General features: G+C 38.3%; 1 protein-coding gene across 1 annotated transcript in view; it reads left to right on the forward strand.

Moving 5' to 3' along the window:
• Nucleotides 1-18,040, forward strand: part of abcc2 (ATP-binding cassette, sub-family C (CFTR/MRP), member 2) — a 77,472-nt gene extending 59,432 nt beyond the window's left edge. Inside the window, exons 29-32 of the mRNA XM_063008557.1 lie at nucleotides 5,702-5,860; nucleotides 10,702-10,868; nucleotides 11,898-12,092; nucleotides 16,973-18,040. Coding sequence (XP_062864627.1) covers nucleotides 5,702-5,860; nucleotides 10,702-10,868; nucleotides 11,898-12,092; nucleotides 16,973-17,102 — 651 coding nt within the window. The 3' untranslated portion in view covers nucleotides 17,103-18,040. The remainder of the gene's footprint in view (nucleotides 1-5,701; nucleotides 5,861-10,701; nucleotides 10,869-11,897; nucleotides 12,093-16,972) is intronic.
• Nucleotides 18,041-20,500: the final 2,460 nt, after the last annotated feature.

Genomic DNA, 20,500 nt, shown 5'->3' on the forward strand with positions numbered 1-20,500 from the left:
GAAAGTTGGGACATTTAAAAAAAAAAAAAAAGAATATGGGATTTGTTAATTTGCTTGAATCTTTATATAAAGAAATGGATTTTAACATATTGGCTGATCATATGGATTGTATTTTATGAATTGTTAATATAACAATTCTAAATGTAATGCCTGCAACACATTAAAAGTTGGGACTGGCAAAATAAAAGCAGAATGTAAATTCAAGAATATTCAAAACCCAATAAGCAAGTCTGTAACAGGTGAGGGTAACATTACTAAGTATAAAAAGAAAATCCACCTAGGACTCAGCTAGCACATATGGGTTGTGCCTCATCACTTTGTATCAAACGCTGTGAAGGAATTGTCAATGCAAGATTGCAAATTACTGAGGTATTTCACCATCTATCATGCATGATATTGTGAAAAGATGTGGGGAATTCTGAGAAAGTATCTCGGTATGTGTAAAGCAAGGCTAGAACCTGTGTTTGACCTTCAAGCCTTGAGATGGAATTGCATGAGAAACTTAACTGGCCTGTCTGCAATCCAGATATTTCTCCTATTGCAAAACATAAATGCTGCGTTATTATTGTTCTTGTTGTTGGTGTTGTTTTGTTGCTGTTATCATTATTATTACTATTATTATTATTGGTGTTATTATTGTTATTATTGGTGGTGGTGTTGTTATTATTCTTATTGGTGGTGTTTTTATTGTTGTTATTATTATTATTACTGGTGGTGTTATTATTGTTGTTGTTATTATTATTATTATTGGTGGTGTTATTATTGTTATTATTCACTGATTCTTGAGATAAGGGACAAAACATGTCCTACATTAAAAAGTATTCTTGTTGTTAAAAATGAAGAAATTATAAATAATAAAAATCTTTTAAAAGTTAAATATGAAGGATCTGTGTATGCTCATTAAATTAATTTGATATATTTTTAAATAAGTTTATGTTAAAATGCAGGCTCTGTACTTGGAAAGTACATGTAACTTCACCTGTCCTCAGCATGAGGTCATAATGTCAAAGTGACAAAAAAAGTGATTAAAAATGATAAAAATGCATAAATATACATATCAAATGAAAGGAATGATTTAATAAGATATCACATAACGCATAAATTGCCTATTAAAGTTGTGTCCTCACTTTCAGTCAACTCCGTAAGATGTTTTTATAATTCAGAATAAATTAGGCAAGGTCATGGTCAGCTATGACTCTGAGGCCCTCTTTCCACTTCCTGTTCTTGGTGGATGTAACAGTAGTGATTGTGGTCTGGTAAGTTTTCAATTTTCTGATATATTAAACTAACAATGTTAATACCACTGCAGTCACAGCTTTATCATGTCAACACCATCTTAACATTATGATAATCTTAGCTAAGAACTGTAGAATAAACAAAATCATTTTAGTTTAGATTATGGAGGCAGCTAGGAATTGAAGTAAAACCAAAATGGCTCCAGTGTACAAGACATGATTAAAATGGAAAAATATCTCATTTTGTCAATTCCGTCAGACATCAACTCCGTCAGGTCTTATGTCGGGGCTATGCAGAATGCACTGCAGCAAGTAGACACACCCCCAGATAGTCCACTAGACCAGCAGACTGAAAAGCCAACTATGAGCAGACGTGCTCTTGCAAATGAAAGGGAGAAAAGAAAACAAGGAAAAGGCATTCAAGGGAAATACATATTTTAAAAGAAAAAATTAAGAAAATAACAAAACAGTTTTCAGTTAGTTTGTTGCTCAGTCACTGGATGCCAGGTACATCCTAGTCTCCTAATGTCTGCCTGGAGATCCTGTTGAAAGCTGTTCTTTGGGTTCTTTCTCTTCCACTTTCCTTGAGGGTTTTATTTCAAAACTAGTCTGACCAGTTGTTAGTAAAATACTTTATAAGTTTTCATCTCCATTAGTTATTGGTCAACACCGGTAGTTGCTTGTCAACACCGTCAGTTGCTTGTGAACATCAGCAGATTAAGGTTTTTGTCTTTTTTTCAAAGAAATATGTTACTGTTTGTTCAGTTTATTGTGTTTATATATTAAAACACCAGCAGAACTACATGCAATGGTGTCTTTTTTGCTTAAAAACATTGATTGTATATGTTTAATATTAACAATAAATATACAAAATTTAGGAATTTCACAATGGGATTTTTCAAATTAGTGTGAAATTTGAACAAAAATGTGTACAATTAATTTTATTACTTAACTCTGTTACAGAACACCGTAATTAGATACTTGAGGTCTTTACACTCATGTAGTACTGATCAAATTAAAATAGCATACTTTTTTGTGTGTCTGACGGAGTTGACATTAATCAAGTTATGAAGTGAAATAATGTCAATTTTGATAAAAATTGTATTAGGAAAAACCTGTTCCCTTTCACAGTTAATTAGTTAAAACCTTTGTCTATTAATATATCAGTTTCAAATGATGTAGAATTGTTATTTTTAAATTGAAGAAATAAAATTCATTTTGTCCCTTAGCTCAAGAATCAGTGTATTATTATTATTATTATTGGTTGTGTTGTTATTATTAATGTTGTTGGTGGAAATGTTTGGTTGTTATTGTTGTTGTTGTTGGTAGTGGTGTTTCATTATTATTATTATTATTATTATTGTTGGGGGTTTGTTATTATTATTGTTGTTGCTTTGTTGTTGTTATTATTAATGTTGTTGATGGTGATGTTTTGTTATTATTATTGGTTGTGTTTTTATTATTGTTGTTGTTTTATTATTATTAATGTTATTGGTGGTGATTTTTGTTAGTATTGTTGTTGTTATTATTATTATTATTGTTATTATTATTATTATTATAATATTAATTATATCACAGCCACATTGAGTTGTTGTTATCTGACAGCAGTAAAACCTGATGTGGTTCTCTGTTGTTGTAGCCCGTCTGCCTTAGGGTTTGACGTGTTGTGCATTCAGTTTCTAAATTATTAAAAATGTAATAAATAGGATACATTTCTTCCTAAATTATTAAGGAATATATTAACTAAGAAACAGTATGCAGCACTGTGTGTCCAGTGATTTCAGGATTGGCGCTGAGCTGAAAACACCTTGTCTCGACAAGTAAAAGTGGTTCCTAAAGTGAATGAATAAAATAACTTTTTTTTTTCTATGCTGTAAGGAAAAATGGATAAAATGTTCCTGTTGAAATTATATTTCAACTAGTTGATGTTTTTGACAGCGGTGTAAATGGGATGTCAAAAAACCATCAAAAACTCCCACTCAGTGGATTGCTTAGCATTGGAACCATATCAGTATAAATCAGTTGTACTATTGAACTTACTTTGTGCTCATACTGTCTATAGAGCATAAGCTCACCACAATCTCATGTAGCATCAAAGCAGTGTATGAAATCATTCAGACCAAGTCAAGGACTTCAGAGTTTACACAGAATAGTGCACAAAAAATCCAATGAGCGACAGTTCTGCAGGTGAATAATCCATTTTGATGGGAAAGGTCAGAGAAGATGATCAAGGCTAGTTTAAGCTTAAAAAACACTTTCTTTCATGGTAAACAGAAAAGCATCATCGGCTACAACAGCAAAAGAACACTTTGGGTTCCACTTGTCAGCTAATAACTGTACAGCCACAACAGTCATGTGACATGTTATATTAATATTATTGTTATTATAATTATTATTATTGGTATTGTTGGTATTATTATTGTTGGTGGTGGTGTTTTGTTGCTATTATCATTATTATTATTATTATTATTATTGGTGTCGTTTTGTTGCTATTATTATTGTTGTTGTTATTATTAATGTTGTTGGTGGTGATGTTTTGTTATGACTTATGACTTTGTTATTATTAATTATTGTTATTATTATTTATTATTACTATTAATGTTGTTTTGTTATTATTATAATTTTTATCTTTGTTGTTGTTGCTGCTGTTAGTATTATTATTATTATTATTATCATCATCATACTTATTATCATATCACAGCTCCTGTGAGCTGATTTTATCTGACAGCAGTAAAACCTGATGTGCTTCTCTTGTCGTAGCCCGTCTGCCTTAGGGTTTGACGTGTTGTGCATTCTGAGATGCTTTTAGCTTTCACACTTTTGTAGAAGGTAGTTATTTAAACTAATGCAGCCTTCCTGTCAGCTTCAACCAATCTGACCATTTTCTTCTGACCTCTCCAGACTGTGTACACTGGAGAGAATGTAATGTGTGAAAATCCCTAGAGGTCACCTGATTCACACATCCTCAAACCAGCTTGTCTGGCACCATCTACATCCATGACACTTTCAAAATCAGTCAGATCATATTTTTTTATTACTCTGAAGTTTGATGTGAATATATTTATATATCTAAACACAGTGCTGTGAAAACTGGTGTATATATGCTCTAACAGTCTTCACTTTTTCGTGAAAGCTTTTTATGGAGTGTCTTTATTTAGTCAATAGAGCATTTGTGAAGTCAGGAACGATCGAATTCAGCAGTAATGCAAACATTTATGTGCCTTTTGGTTTGCTATAGAACACTATTTATGTCCAGTTTCTTTTCTCATAATAAATTTATGAACGCTGACCTTTTTTATGCAAGTGAGGCCTGCAGTTCCTTAGTTTGCTTAGGTTTTTTTTTTTTTTTTTTACTTTCGGGACAAGTTGTCAACATGTTCTTGGGGACGTTAGGAGTTTTGGTACTTGAGTGGCTTCTTGAAAGATTCACAGTTCGGAGACAGTGGCTCTTTCTGAAGCTTAAATTAAACTAATATAAAATACATAGACCAGTTAGTCTTGGGTATCAGGCTACTACTACTAATACTTTGCTTTTTTGTGGACTTCATGGCTAATTAAATAATTTGCCACTAAACAAATTCAGTCCTAGCAGCCTGCTAGAGTATTCCCTAGTTCCAAGAGGATGCCCCAGACTTATATGGAGAGGAACATTTATACAAGACCATGAGGGATGAACAGAAGCTCTTGCCAAGACTGGAAACGATGAAGAACACTTGCTGCCCGATATGGTAGCTAGTGTTGGAGGATCTAACTAACTAACTAACTAACTAGTCTCAACACACCTGATGATTAGAACGTCCAAAAGCAGGATCTGGTGTGTTTTGACTAAGGAAAGCTTAAAACTGTAGAACAGTTGGCCTCCAGAACTGGAAATCATGTCGCAGTAGTAGTTTATACACAGTCGAGTCACATTATTATGACCACCAGCTAATATCCAGTGTAACCGGTGTGTGCAGCATGGACAGCAGCTAGACGGGCTGGGAGTGACTCAATAAGGTCCTGGTAGGTTGTCACAGGTATCTGGACCATGCTGAGGATCCATAGAACGAACACGACAATTGTGGTGGTCCCACAGATGCTCAGTTGAGTTCAAGTCTGGGAAATTAGGGGCCAGGGAAGTACTTGGAAGTCCAACCAACGTTGATCATTTCTACATGTAGTCGTGACATGCCGCATTGCCAAGCTTGAAGATTCCATCTGCCCCAGGGAAGACAATTTTACCCATGGTACTTTACCCATGACAGCAACAAGGGATATATCTGCAGACAGCCTATCACACACCTTATATACCCACCAAGCCAGCTCACGAAACATGACTTCCTTCATGAGCTACGCACTGCTGTCATTGAAAGCAAGAAATGGTCATAATGTGACTCGACTGTGTGGTATATACAATATTTTAAATGGTAAGAACATACACTAACTGTCAGTGCATAACTAGACTTTGTTACTTGAATGTTTTGCAGATTGGCATTGTGGGTCGGACTGGAGCAGGAAAGTCTAGCCTGACGAACTGTCTTTTCCGTATCATGGAGGCAGCCGAGGGACGAATCGTCATAGACGGAGTTGACATTTCAAGTCTGGGTCTCCATGCTCTCAGAAACCGGTTGACCATCATTCCACAGGTGATTACATACACCGATCAGCCATAACCTTAAAACCACCTCCTTGTTTCTTCACTTACTGTTTATTTTATCAGCTCCACTTACCATATAGAAGCACTTTGTAGTTCTACAATTACTGACTGTAGTCCATCTGTTTCTCTGCATGCTTTGTTAGCCCCCTTTCATGCTGTTCTTCAATGGTCAGGACCCCCACAGAGCAGGTATTATTTAGGTGGTGGATGATCTCAGCACTGCAGTGACACTGACATGGTGGTGGTGTGTTAGTGTGTGTTGTGCTGGTATGAGTGGATCAGACACAGCAGCGCTGCTGGAGTTTTTAAATACCGTGTCCACTCACTGTCCACTCTATTAGACACTCCTTCCTAGTTGGTCCACCTTGTAGACGTAAAGTCAGAGACGATCGCTCATCTATTGCTGCTGTTTGAGTTGGTCATCTTCTAGACCCTCATCAGTGGTCACAGGACGTTGCCTACGGGGCACTGTTGGCTGGATATTTTTGGTTGGTGGACTATTCTTAGTCCAGCAGTGACAGTGAGGTGTTAAAAACTCCATCAGCATTGCTGTGTCTGATCCACTCATACCAGCACAACACACACTAACACACCGCCACCAATGCAGTGCTGAGAATGATCCACCACCCAAATAATACCTGCTCTGTGGTGGTCCTGACCATTGAAGAACAGCATGAAAGGGGGCTAACAAAGCATGCAGAGAAACAGATGGACTACAGTCAGTAATTGTAGAACTACAAAGTGCTTCTATATGGTAGGTGGAGCTGATAACATGGACAGTGTGTGTAGAAATAAGAAGGTGGTTTTAATGTTATGGCTGATCGGTGTACATATACTTATGACTTTTGACTTAATTGTATATTGCTGTGTATATTATACTCTTTTTAAGTAATTTTATAAAGGTAAACTAATGCAGGTTCATACTCCGGCTGCTGCATAAACACCCTCACCCCCTGCCCTCCATAGAGGTGCTCAATGACACCCTCATTATACCCTCTTATTTCTTAAAGGCGTTTGTCTTTGGCCTCCGGTGGCCGCATGCCATTTTCATCTCTGACATCATAAAGAAATTGCTTTACAACATCTAAGTGCTTTTATATATCTGCTTCAAACATTGTCAGCATATTGCAAAGTGCTTCGTAAACAAGCACACTTGTCAAAACATTCTTACAGGAATTGACACCCAGCCATACTGCAGCTGTCTGGAATTCAGCCACATTAATTACCTGTCATCCCAAAACAAAACCTGCTACCACAGTCCAACAAACAAGAACAGAAATGCTTTTGATGGATGAATGAAGACTTTAGTTAGGCAGGTTTATCACTGTTCAGTGCCAAAAGCATAAAGCTCCAGGTGTAATGAGAGTGTAACTGCTGTTCAGAGTTGCAGCAGAGGTGTGACTATTATTTATTTAAAATTTTATTTATATTTCCACCAATCAGCCATAACATTAAAACCACCTCCTTGTTTCTACACTCGCTGTCCATTTTAACAGCTCCACTTACCATATAGAAGCACTTTGTAGTTCACTGTAGTCCATCTGTTTCTCTGCATGCTTTGTTAGCCCCCTTTCATGCTGTTCGTCAATGGTCAGGACCCCCACAGGACCACTACAGAGCAGGTATTATTTGGGTTGTGGATCATTCTCAGCACTGCAATGACACTGACATGGTGGTGGTGTGTTAGTGTGTGTTGTGCTGGTATGAGTGGATAAAACACAGCAATGCTGATGGAGTTTTAAACACCTCAGTGTCACTGCTGGACTGAGAATAGTCCACCAACCAAAAATATCCAGCCACCATGGGCAGCGTCCTGTGACCACTGATGAGGGTCTAGAGGATGACCAACTCAAACATCAGCAACAGATGAGTGATCTTCTCTGACTTTACATCTACAAGGTTGACCAACTAGGTAGGAGTGTCTAATAGAGTGGACAGTGAGTGGACACGGTATTTAAAAACTCCAGCAGCACTGCTGTGTCTTGTCCACTCATACCAGCACAACACACAGCAGTGCTGAGAATGATCTACCACCCAAATAATACCTGCTCTGTGGTGGTCCTGGGAGAGTCCTGACCAGTGAATAACAGGGCGAAAGCAGGCTAAAAAAGTATGTAGAGAAACAGATGGACTACAGTCAGTAATTGTAGAACTACAAACTGCTTTTATATGGTAAGTGGAGCTGATAAAATGTACAGTGAGTGTAGAAACAAGGAGGTGGTTTTAATGTTATGGCTGATCAGTGTATTTTATAATGCATTCATATTAACCTTGAATATTGTAGCTCCTACAAATTGTCAGAGCATGGTACTGTACCTAATCATACTTAATCATGCTTCCAGTGGAAAATAGTATCAAGAATATAATACACGTCTGCCTGTTTTGAGTATTTTTTACTTAAAAAGATCTAATGCAATCCTGGCATCAACTCTTCATTATACATGAAGAACAGGAAATCATATTTGGCATTACTGTGTCTGTATCATGCATAGGGGTGTCTCAGCTATATGCACCTCCATGTTTATACCGTTTATATGGAAAAAATGGCTTACCGGAGGTTTATTTCTTCTTCTGCGTGATTCAGACACAGGTCTAGTTTTCTCTGGCTTTATTTCTGAAGTGGTTAGAAGTAAATGTAATGCATTAATTTCTGGCATTATATAACCAAGAATGTAACGCTTGTGTAGGGTATGGATAAAATATTTTTAAGAATCATTTTTTATAAGGCCATCATTAGTATTACTGCAATGTACTGTATTAGTCCACCAAGACAAGGCTCCATTTTTATAATGTAATCTAAATTCTGGGTTATATCATTGGACATATGGCCTATGAACACCAGTATAGGGCAGGGGTTTTCAACCTTTTTGGACATGCGCCCCCCTCCGTGTGCCAACCGCGAACTTGCGCGACCCCCCAACTTGCGCCACGCCACCCTCCCCTTCGTCAACCACCGCACAGAAATCATTGAGAAAGCTTCTGACAAGCTAAAGTAACGCCATTAACGTTGTGCACGTCATACATACGATGCAATTTTGCTGATTGAAAATATTACTTTAGAAAAATACAGTCCGACCCCATCTGAGCCGAATCTATCAGCACATTATATAAATTCATGGTTCACTTTGGTAAATCATAAGCGGTTCTTGCTTTTTGATGTAGATGAGAGCAGAAAACATTACTTCACAGAGTCAAGCATAGACAAAGTTCATCAATTACTAAGTTGGTTAGTTCGGGATCATCTGCTCTGACTGACAGAAAACTTTTAGCTCCACAGACAGAACGAGTCTGAGTCGGTTCCCGCTCTGTGGTAATACTCAGTATAATCAAGCCTGAGCTTTTTAAGGTAAGCGAGTCACACAGAATGTTCTGTAGTAGTTGGTGTTTATTTACAAATGCAACATTCATTATAACAGTAAAAACAGAGAGATGACTGAGAAAAGAAACTTACGCTGCGCTTAAAATGAATCAACTCCTCCCCACAGGTTGAAAACCCCTGGTATAGGGCACTGCTACAGTTTTCTGAAACCTGCTCCAATGCTAGAGCATTTCCCACATGTGAAATGTAAATATGTTATAAATAGTCTAATTTAATTTCGTTCCCTTTGAGGTGTTTTGATGCACCGTTGTACATTTTTGCATAATTATTTATGAGCACGGTGTTTAGCTTTAATGCACCATTATTTACTTGAACATCCCAAGAGATTTCTTCTGATGCTTGACTATCAATCAAAGTGTACTAATTATACATCCTATTTAAAGACGTTGTAGCCTAGTGGTTAAGGTACTGGACTAGTAAAGCCCATCAGGTTGCTGCTGTTGGGCCCTTGAGCAAAGCCTTTAACCTTCAATTGCTTAGACTGTACACCGATCAGCCATAACATTAAAACCACCTCCTTGTTTCTGCACACATTGTCCATTTTATCGCCTGCATGGTCAGGACTCTCCCAGGGCCACCACAGAGTAGGTATTATTTAGGTGGTGGATCAGATGTGTTAGTGGATCAGACACAGCAATGCTGATGGAGTTTTTAAACACCTCACTGTCACTGCTGGACTTAGAATAGTCCACCAACCTAAGATATCCACCCAACAGCGCCCCGTGGGCAGCGTCCTGTGACCACTGATGAAGCTCTAGAAGATGACCAACTCAAACAGCAGCAATAGATGCGAGATCGTCTCTGACTTTACATCTACAAGGTGGACCAACTAGGTAGGAGTGTCTAATAGAGTGGACAGTGAGTGGACACGGTATTTTAAAACTCCAGCAGCACTGCTGTGTCTTGTCCACTCATACCAGCACAACACACACTAACACACCACCAGTTTCACACCAGTGTCACTGCAGTGCTGAGAATGATTCACTACCCAAATACCTGCTCTGTAGTGGTCCTGTGGGGACCCTGACCATTGAAGAACAGGGCGAAAGCAGGTTTAAAAAAAAGTATGTAGAGAAACAGATGAACTACAGTCAGTAAATGGACTAAAAAAATGGACAGTGAGTGAAGAAACAAGGAGGTGGTTTTAATGTTATGGCTGTAAGGCGCTTTGGATAAAAGTGTCTGCTAAATGCTGAAATGTAAATTTAGTACAGTACTAAGTGTGATTTGGGACACACATTTGGAATCTACCTTTATCCATGTTTCCTTTCTAATGAGGTATCTGTTTCCACCCACCTTAAAATCAAGTCAGAGATGAAGCCTGGCCTTGTGAGACTAGTTATATTGACATTGTTTTATTCCTTCAGTAAGATTTTCACTGATTTGAACATATAATTATGTAATTGGATATGAATACCAGGCTCAATATGACTAATCTGTCTAATTTGCAGGACCCAGTGCTGTTCTCTGGAACTCTGCGGATGAACCTGGACCCGTTCGAACAGTTTAGTGATGGTGACATCTTTAAAGTTTTAGAGCTGTCTCACCTAAAGGATTATGTGGCATCTCTGCAAGCAGGATTACAGCATGAGGTTTCAGAGGGTGGAGAAAATCTCAGGTAAGGTTAAGACTGCACGTTTGTCTTGTGAATCTATGCTCAAATGCTTTTTTGTGGACTTGAATGTTTGTCCTGTTGGAGGATCCATCCATGGGCCAGTTTTAGCATTTATTTTGTATAATATACACCGATCAGCCATAACATTAAAACCACCTCCTTGTTTCGACACTCACTGTCCATTTTATCAGCTCCACTTAGCATAAAGAAGCACTTTGTAGTTCTACAATTACTGACTGTAGTCCGTCTGTTTCTCTAAATACTTTTTTATCCTGCTTTCACTCTGTTCTTCAATGGTCAGGACCCCCACAGAGCAGGTATTATTTAGGTGGTGGATCATTCTCAGCACTGCAGTGATACTGACATGGTGGTGGTGCGTTAGTGAGTGTTGTGCTGGTGTGAGTGGATCAGACACAGCAGTGCTGCTGGAGTTTTTAAATACCATGTCCACTCACTGTCCACTCTATTAGACACTCCTACCTAGTTGGTCCACCTTGTAGATGTCAAGTCAGAGACGATTGCTCATCTGTTGCTGCTCTTTGAGTTGGTCATCGTCTAGACCTTCATCAGTGGTCACAGGACGCTGCCCACGGGGCGCTGTTGGCTGCATATTTTTAGTTGGTGGACTATTCTCAGTCCAGCAGTGACAGTGAGGTGTTTAAAAACTCCAGCAGTGCTGCTGTGTCTTATCCACTCATACCAGCACAACACACACTAACACACCACCATGTCAGTGTCACTGCAGTGCTGAGAATGATCCACCACCTAAATAATACCGGCTCTGTGGGGGTCCTGGGAGAGTCCTGATCATTAAATAACAGAATGAAAGGGGGCTAACAAAGCATGCAGAGAACTACAAAGTGCTTCTATGTGGTAAGTGATGCAGATAACATGGACAATGTGTGTGGAAACAAGGAGGTAGTTTTAATGTTATGGCTGATCGGTTTAACCCTCAAAAGACTATTATTTGACATGCAGACCAATGCACATCACTGGTGGTTATCATGCAAACCTGGATGCTTTTCTTTACAGTGTGGGTCAAAGGCAGCTGCTTTGTCTGGCCAGAGCTTTGCTACGGAGGTCAAAGATTCTGATTTTGGATGAAGCCACTGCTGCCGTGGATCTAGAGACAGACGAGCTGATCCAGACCACCATTAGCCGAGAGTTCTCTCACTGCACTGTGCTTACCATCGCCCACCGAATCCACACCATCCTCAACAGCTCACGGTAAAGTAGAGGAGGGTCACTGAGTTTGACCCTGCATTTATAATAGCAGTTTAGCTACATTCAGCTATGGAAATTTTTTTTTAAAAGGTTTTTGCATAATATTGCATAATTATTAGTTTCTCTGGTTTTAGTATTTATGGGTATATGAAGAAAATGAACATTTTCCCAAATTCCATATAAAAAGAATTCAATATTTGAGAGTTAAAAAATCAATATTAAATAGAATAACCCAAATTAACTCAACAAGCAATACTGCTGCACCTGATAAACTCATTCCAGTACAACACACACTACTATTTTACTATGTTAGAGCCATTACAGTGCTGAGAATGCAACCCCACCCAAATAAGATCTGAGTTGGTGCCCATAAGGTCCCTTTTAAATGGGGTGGGGGGGGGTGGGTTCAAATGTATCCTAGTTTTAAGTACTTGTGTTAAAAGTACCTCAAAAGAGCAGTGTTACATCATAATAAGAACTATTTAAGTCTCATAGCACCACCAAAACCCCCTCAACGGTTCACCAACAAACCCTGTCCAACACAAATAACTAAATAACCATACATAACCTTTTGCCTGACGCTCAGGCTACAGCGGTAAAACACGCTAGCACACCAGAGCTAACATTTCGAACTTGTCGGTTTGAAATTTGATTGGCTTGTTGTTCATACAGTGTGGGGAGCCGGATAGGGACCTCATAACTAATACAATTATGACCTCTGCTGGTTGATTGAGTCGAGGGATAATTCATTGATCAGGGTGTGTCTCTCCGTACACAAAGCTGATCCGCATATGAACTCGCCTCGTGCAGGTGAAAAGATGCAGTCGGGTACTGCACACATGTCAGAGGGGGCGTGTGTCAGTCTTGCTCTCCTCAATCAGCAGTGGTGATCAGCATCAGTAGAGAAGAAGCGTAATGCAATTGGGTAATTGGATACGACTAGACTGGGAGGAAAATTTGGAAAAATGCCAAAAAAAATAAATAAAATAAGCTATTGCCTTTTGTCATAGGCAGAACTTGTTACGATTCACTACATCACATTAATACCCTACCAGTGCGTATTGTTATTTCTTAAATACATTCCAATGCACATCATAATGACACATCATAACCAAAACCCTTTGCTTTTATTACATTACCATTAAAACCTTCTGATATATTACATCATAATCAACCTCTTGATGCATTTCATCAAAACCAAAACCATTCCATGTATTGAGTCATAATCAAAAACCCTCCTGAAGCATTCCATCAAACAAAAGCTATATTTATTGTTGTGGAAAAATAAGGTCAGATGATAAAAGAAAACATAGATTGGAGAATTTATTGGCACAATCGTGGGTTCTTACAGCAAAGTATGAAGTGAAGAACAAACAACAGAACTATGGGCCTCTCTTTATACTGCTCTAGTCACGTTTGGGTGTAGGACTTTGCAACCTCCATTCTGTGTGTTACTGTTTTTCCTTATCTGCTTACAACATTTTGCAACAGATTAAAACAGACATGTTTCTTGTCTCTGTACTTTCCACTCCCAGCCACACATCAAGCAACAACATGACTATCAGGATTTATTGCACAAGCAGCATAATACTAATATTCAGGTTATATTAAGCATAAAATCTAATCTTACCATAACATTTTTCCTCCTTGCATTTCCTCAAAATCAAAACCATTCCTCATGTATTGAGTCATAATCAAAAAACTAAGATTACAGTTGACTGGATTGGAGAATTTATTGGCACGATCGTGGGTTCTTACAGCAAAGTATGAACTGAAGAACAACAAACAGAACTTTGGGACTCCCTTTATACTGCTCTAGTCACATTTGGGTGTTGGACTTTGCAACCTCCATTCTGTGCTAATTGTTGTTCCTTAGGTGCAATTTTATAAACTACTAAGCAGGACAACAATACATACACAACATACCTACACAGTGAGTTAGATCCTAAGGGGTATTCTATTTACGGTGTCCATAATTCTGGGAAAGTGGGGAGTACGTGCTAGTTTAAGATTTTATTGTATTGTTTATTTAGTGTATCTTGGTGGTTCAAAAGCATTGGCTCAGGGTCGGAGTCTGGGGCTGTCAAATTATAGTCAGAACATTGCAGGATTAGCTTTCTGTGGATAGTCTGCAAAAAAAGAGCACTGAGTGTTCTGATTCCTTTTTTTCTGCTTCACGCCACCAGCCTTTATCTTTCTCCACTGCCAGCTGTCTGTCAGGAGTGCTTTTTAAGTGACTAACACCCGCTGGCCATGTATATTTCAGCCAGATCAGGCTCCCCAGCACATGTTTATTTTAAACACGGTTTACAATGATGCTGTATGTGGTGCTGAATCAGTAAATAATCATTACAGCTACCTGGGATAAGATCCAGTGATGAAAGACCTGTAGATACCTGTGGCGTCTGGACTGTAAATATCACACAAGATAGAAGAATGTTCCAGTTGCACTTATTCTTGACCAGTCATTTGCATTATGTTCTTCAGGGTCTAAATTAAGTGTTCAGACATTCATTAATTATACTCACACATTAATTATGAAGAGCGGAGCTCGGAAGTGCCATACTTACAACAGCTTGCAGCCGGGATCAGGTAGTCAAATAGCCAGTGCAAGGGATAGCTGGATGAAATGCAGTCTTGAAATAGCTTAATAATAATAAGCTGCAGTATGTGAATCTTATTATTGGTACTGACTATTTTGGTGATGTCAGTTACATTCTCAAAAGTAAATTCAAAAATGTATTTTTGCTTGTTGCTAAGACAAAAACCTCAAACCCCTCTTCCTTTTTTGGCACAGGATTGTAGTTATAAGTATTTTAAAGTATAACAGTGCATTATGTACTGTTGTGTAATATGTGTATGGTGCACTTAATGTATCCTTTATATGTTAGGATACATTACGTGCACCTCAGATGGTGCAGCGGTTAAACACACTAGCACACCAGTGTGACATTTCGAGCTTGTTGGTTCGAGACTCGGCTTTGTCATCCGGCTGAGCTGGACAGCTACATGAACAATGATTGGCTTGCTGTTTATACAGGGTGGGAGCTGGAGCAGGGACCTCATAACTGATGCAATTATGACCTCTGCTGGCTGATTGAGTCGAGGGATAATGCGTTGATCAGGGTGTGGCTCTCCGTACACAAAACTGATCCGCATATGAACTCAACTCGTGCAGGTAAAAAGATGCAGTCGGCTACTGCACGTGTCGGAGGGGGCGTGTGTCAGTCTCACTCTCCTCAATCAGCAGTGGAGATCAGCATCAGTAGAGAGGAGAGTAGTGTAATGCAATTGGGTAATTGGATACGACTAGAGTATAATTCCTGCATGTGTGCAAGTAAAAAAATCAGACTATGTATGTTAAGTTAATAAAGCTGATAAAAGAATATAATAATTAACAAAATACATGCAAACATTTAAAATTGATCTGCAACTGTTTTTTCTGTATGTAAACTTTAGAGCTGAACCATATAAGTAATGGTATAAGCTACTCCAGAAAGTCACTTTTTTATTAAACTAATTATAACATACCTGGCAGATTTGTTTTATAAATGTAATTATAATGTTTTTAACATTAATATTTTATTAATGCCCAAATTTAAATTCAATTAATGATTTACTTATATCTGTGTATTCAGAATTGTTACTGCGGACGCTGAAAAAGTGTGATGGCATCCATCCATATGCTACTTACTAGACCTGCTGACATCTCCTCCCCCACAAAAAATAATTGAGTCTATATAAAGCTTATAAATTGTATTTGGACATGATCAGCCATGTAATTAGATATTGCCACCTAAGTCACACCTACATTGACAGGCTTGTTTTTTTAAATTCTATTATTTATTACAGTTGTGGGAAAGTATTTGCCCCCTTTCTGGTTTCTTTTTTTGGTAATTCCATGTAACACCAGTTACCAGTGTGTAAAATGGAATTGCCAATGAACTGATTTTAATCAAATATTGGGTTCAACCAGACAAGACACATTTTGGGTGTGTTCAAAAACCTAGGGAGCTGCCTTGCTGTCTTACTGCCTACATAGGCAGCTGCCTCAGTAGAGAGGATTCTAATAAGTCATTGACTTATAAGTCAGCTTATTTGAACGAGCTACTTAGACAGCGATGCCATTGGGTTTTGCATTTAGCATCTTGCCATTCAAACCAATGGGATGGGGTGGCACAGCGCGCTAGCATGTCACCTAACATCTCCCTTTGTGTACCGAAAACAGTTAAATTAGCTGACAAGCCCGAACTTGCAAATAAATGACACTTGTGCAAGTTTATACACATTAAAAATCAATAATAATTTATTTACATTTAAAAATAATTCTGTTCGTTTCTCTGCACCATCAGCCATGTCTTTTTATTTTTCTGTGAGAGAAGAGCTGCCGCACTGAATGCTGGGACGCGTCCAATGCTCACTCGTTCTTGAGTCAAAATAACTCTGACATTTTAAGATGCCTAACTAGTGAGCATATTAAGGCATCTAGGATTTTGAACAGCCTCATTCTTGGGAGCGCACATAGGATGACGTAAAATGCTGTCTATGTAGAGAGCTCACTAGCTTTTCGAACACACCCTTTAGCTCTAAATCTAAACCTCACTTAATCAGAACATTTCCAGCAATGCAAAGTAGGTTGAGAGTTCAAATCCCAGGTCTGCCATGCAGCCACTGTTGGGCCCTTTAGCAAGGCTCTTAACCCTCTCTGCTCCAGGGGCGCCGTACGATGGCCGACCCTGCGCTCTGACCCCAGCTTCCAAACAAGCTGGGATATGTGAGGAAAGAATTTCGTTGTACTGTACATCTGTATATAACAAATAAAGGCATTCAATATGTGCATCAAAACGTTCTCATAATTAATCCTATCTTATTTCTTTTCACAGGGTGATGGTTTTGGATGCTGGAAAAATAGTGGAGTTTGATTCCCCCAGTGCACTTTTTGAGAAACAGGGCCACTTTTACGCCCTGGCCAAAGAAGCTGGTATCTCATCAATACAATACACAGTACTATGAGTTGTTCAGAGGAGCTTTTGGACTTTGTGTGGGTTTGTTGCTTCTTTTTGATATAATTTTGTACATGTAACAAACACAAAGCTACTCTGGATACTCTGGACAGCCAAAAAAAATTGAACCCATTAGAATAACTTACTGTGGGTTCATTTTCATTCAAGTCACAATCTTGGGTGCTCATTTTGCCAAAACTAGAACAGTTGTACTTTAAAAACATTATTATTTTTAATAACCTTGTTAAATATAAATAATACATAAACCTAATACATAAACCTTAAAAATGTTTAAATTTTAATGCATGAACAAAAAAGTCACATGGACATTCGAAACACATTTTACTTATTCTGTTGTTTATTTACTTCTGTAACTTGGAATTTGTTTGCTTATAGGTTGCAAGAACATGCAGAAATCAATGTATTTTTTATATGTTGTATGTACAACATTTTAATTTAATACCTACATTTTAAGTGTAAATGTAGGAGTAATGGGTTTTTCTTTGAGATCATGAGTTATTTAGTTGTATGCTATTTAAAGATCAATAAGACTTTAGGATTGAATACTGTATGTGGTCTTACATAACTTCTGTAACCAACAGTATAAGGCTACACAGTGGTGCTGCACAGTTTTCTGATATTAATGAGATTTCCATTGTAACTTCATTTCCCAAAACAGGCCATTGTGTGGATTGGCTATTCTAAATTACACCTAGATGTTAGTAAGTGAATAGGTGTGAGGTGGTGGTGCCCTAAGATGGATTTTAACAGAGTGCATTTCCTTCTCTATGTTTGTAATTACATGTACCATAATTTCCTTAACCTGTAAAAGCTTTCGTAAATGGTTGGGTGGGGTGAGAATGGCAAAATGTTGGGACGCCCTGTTCTATTACATTTATCCACAGGTTATATTTGGAAGTAATAAACTTTTTTCTTTATTTAAATTCAGTTCATTTTGTCATGTATTTTTTCATATCTTTAAAGATCCACTTCTCTTAACCCTTGTGTGGTGTTCATAGTTCCCACTGCATTATTGTGTTTTTAAATCAATACAGTCATAACTTATTTAACAAACAAAATATCAGATGTTTACTTTAGGGGGTTTAATAAATACGGCATATTTGGTTAACATTTACTATTTATTCACCTATGTTGGATCATATTTATAAGTAACAGTGCCATCCGTTTGTTGTGATAAAATATAAAAAAGGAAAAATCAGTGTCAAAATATGGCTGGAAAAACGTGTTTACTTTGAACAAATGGAAATGAAACAACCTTAAGAAATGTAAAACATTTGTCAGTGTAAGAAACACCAGCCTGAACAGATACAGTATCAGTTTACACATCAGTCCTATTGAACACAGTCTATTCATGCTCGTCTATTCAACACATGAGGGGCAGCTGTGCTGTTTGTGGGTGTTGCGTACATTCATTTGATGCATGTATGCTGTGTCTGTCTCTCTCTCTATCTGTGTCTCTGACTGTCTGTCTCTCTCTGTCTGTTTCTCTCTCTGTCTGTCTCTCTGGATCAGTATGTTTTTCTGTCTGTTTCTCTCTCTGTCCGTCTCTCTGTCTGGATCAGTATGTCTGTATGTCTGTCTCTCTCTCTGACTGCTTGTCTGTCTGTCTGCCTGTCTCTCTGTTTTTCTGTCAGTCCATCTGTTTCTCTCTCTCTCTCTGTATCAGTATGTCTGTCTCTCTCTCTCTGACTGCCTGTCTGTCTGTCTCTGCCTGTCTGTCTTTTTTTATCTATCTATCTGTTTGTCTCTGCCTTTTTGTCTGTTTCTCTCTCTGTTTCCCTCGGTCTGTCCTTCTGTTTCTCTATGTCTCTCTGTCTGTTTCTCTCTGTCTGTCTGTCTTTCTCTCTCGCTGTGTCTGTCTGTTTCTCTCTGTCTGTTTGTCTTTCTCTCTCTCTGTGTGTGTCTCTGTCTGTTTCTCTCTCTGTCTCTGCCTGTCTGTCTATTTTTATCTATCTGTCTGGCTCTGCCTGTTTGTCTGTTTCTCTCTTTGTTTCTCTCTGTCTGTCTTTCTCTCTCTGTGTCTCTGTCTGTTTTTCTCTCTCTGTGTCTCTGTCTGTTTCTCTCTCTGTCTCTGCCTGTCTGTCTGTATTTATCTGTCTGTCTGTCTGTCTCTGCCTGTCCGTCTCTCTCTGTCTGGCACTCTGTCTCTCTCTCTCACACACTCACAGCAGGACATGTTGTAGTAGGACAGAGTGAAGGGACACACTTTTATACCTGTGGGTCCAGTAGATCTGAACACCACATGTGTAAAATTAATGTGTAGGGGGGGTTACAGTAATAGCTATTGTAGGTGCATAATTTAGCCAAGATTTTGCTTTCATTGTTAAAGAGAAAAAACGTAACATTGAAAAGATATAAAACTCAGATCAGAATCAGACAGTAAACAGCCAAAACTGCAAGATATATAATTATTTAAAAAAATCCGAAAAGTACAACCCCAAATCAGAAAAAGTTGGGACAGCATGGAAAATACAAATAATAAAAAAACACAGAGTTTCTTACATTTACTTTGACTTTTATTTGATTGCAGACAGGATGAACCTGAGATATTTCATGTTTTATCTGCTCAACTTCATTTTATTTATAATAAACATCCATTCCTGCATTTCAGGCCTGTAACACTTTCCAAAAAAAGTTGGGACAGTGAAGCATTTATCACTTTGTAATGTTGCCATTCCTTTTCAGCACACGTTTTGGCAGGATTTAGTGATTTAGTGTTTCAGCTTTTATTTTGTCCCATTCTTCCTGCAAACACGTCTTAAGATGTGCAACAGTATGGGGTCATTGTTGTCGCATTTTTCGTTTAAAAAATTCTCCACACATTCTATATTGGAGACAGGTCAGGACTGCAGGCAGACCAGTCCAGTACCTGTACCCTCTTCTTCTGCAGCCATGCCGTTGTAATGTGTGCAGCGTGTGGTTATGCATCGTCTTGTTGAAAAATACATGAACGTCCCTGGAAAAGATGACATCTTGAAGGCAGCACATGTTGCTCTAAGATCTCAATGTACTTTTCTGCATTAATGCTGCCATCACAGAAGTGTAAATGACCTTTGCTAAAAGCACTGACACCCCATACCATGACAGACCCTGATTTTTGGACTTGTTGCTGATAACAGTCTGGTTTGGTCCGGAGCACACGGCATCCATTTTTTCCAAAATAGACCTGGAATGCTGATTCATCTAATCACAATACACGTTTCCACTGTGTGATGGTCCATCCTAGATGCCTCCAAGCCCAGAGAAGTCAACGCCGCTTCTGAACATGGTTAACATAAGGCTTCTTTTTTGCACAGTGAAGTTTAAGTGGCATTTGTGCATGTAACTCTGTATTGTAGTGCTTGACAAAGGTTGGCCAAAGTAATCCCTCACCCATGTGGTTATATC

The sequence above is a fragment of the Trichomycterus rosablanca genome, chromosome 14 (assembly GCF_030014385.1).
Source record: "Trichomycterus rosablanca isolate fTriRos1 chromosome 14, fTriRos1.hap1, whole genome shotgun sequence".
Classification (NCBI taxonomy): domain Eukaryota; kingdom Metazoa; phylum Chordata; class Actinopteri; order Siluriformes; family Trichomycteridae; genus Trichomycterus; species Trichomycterus rosablanca.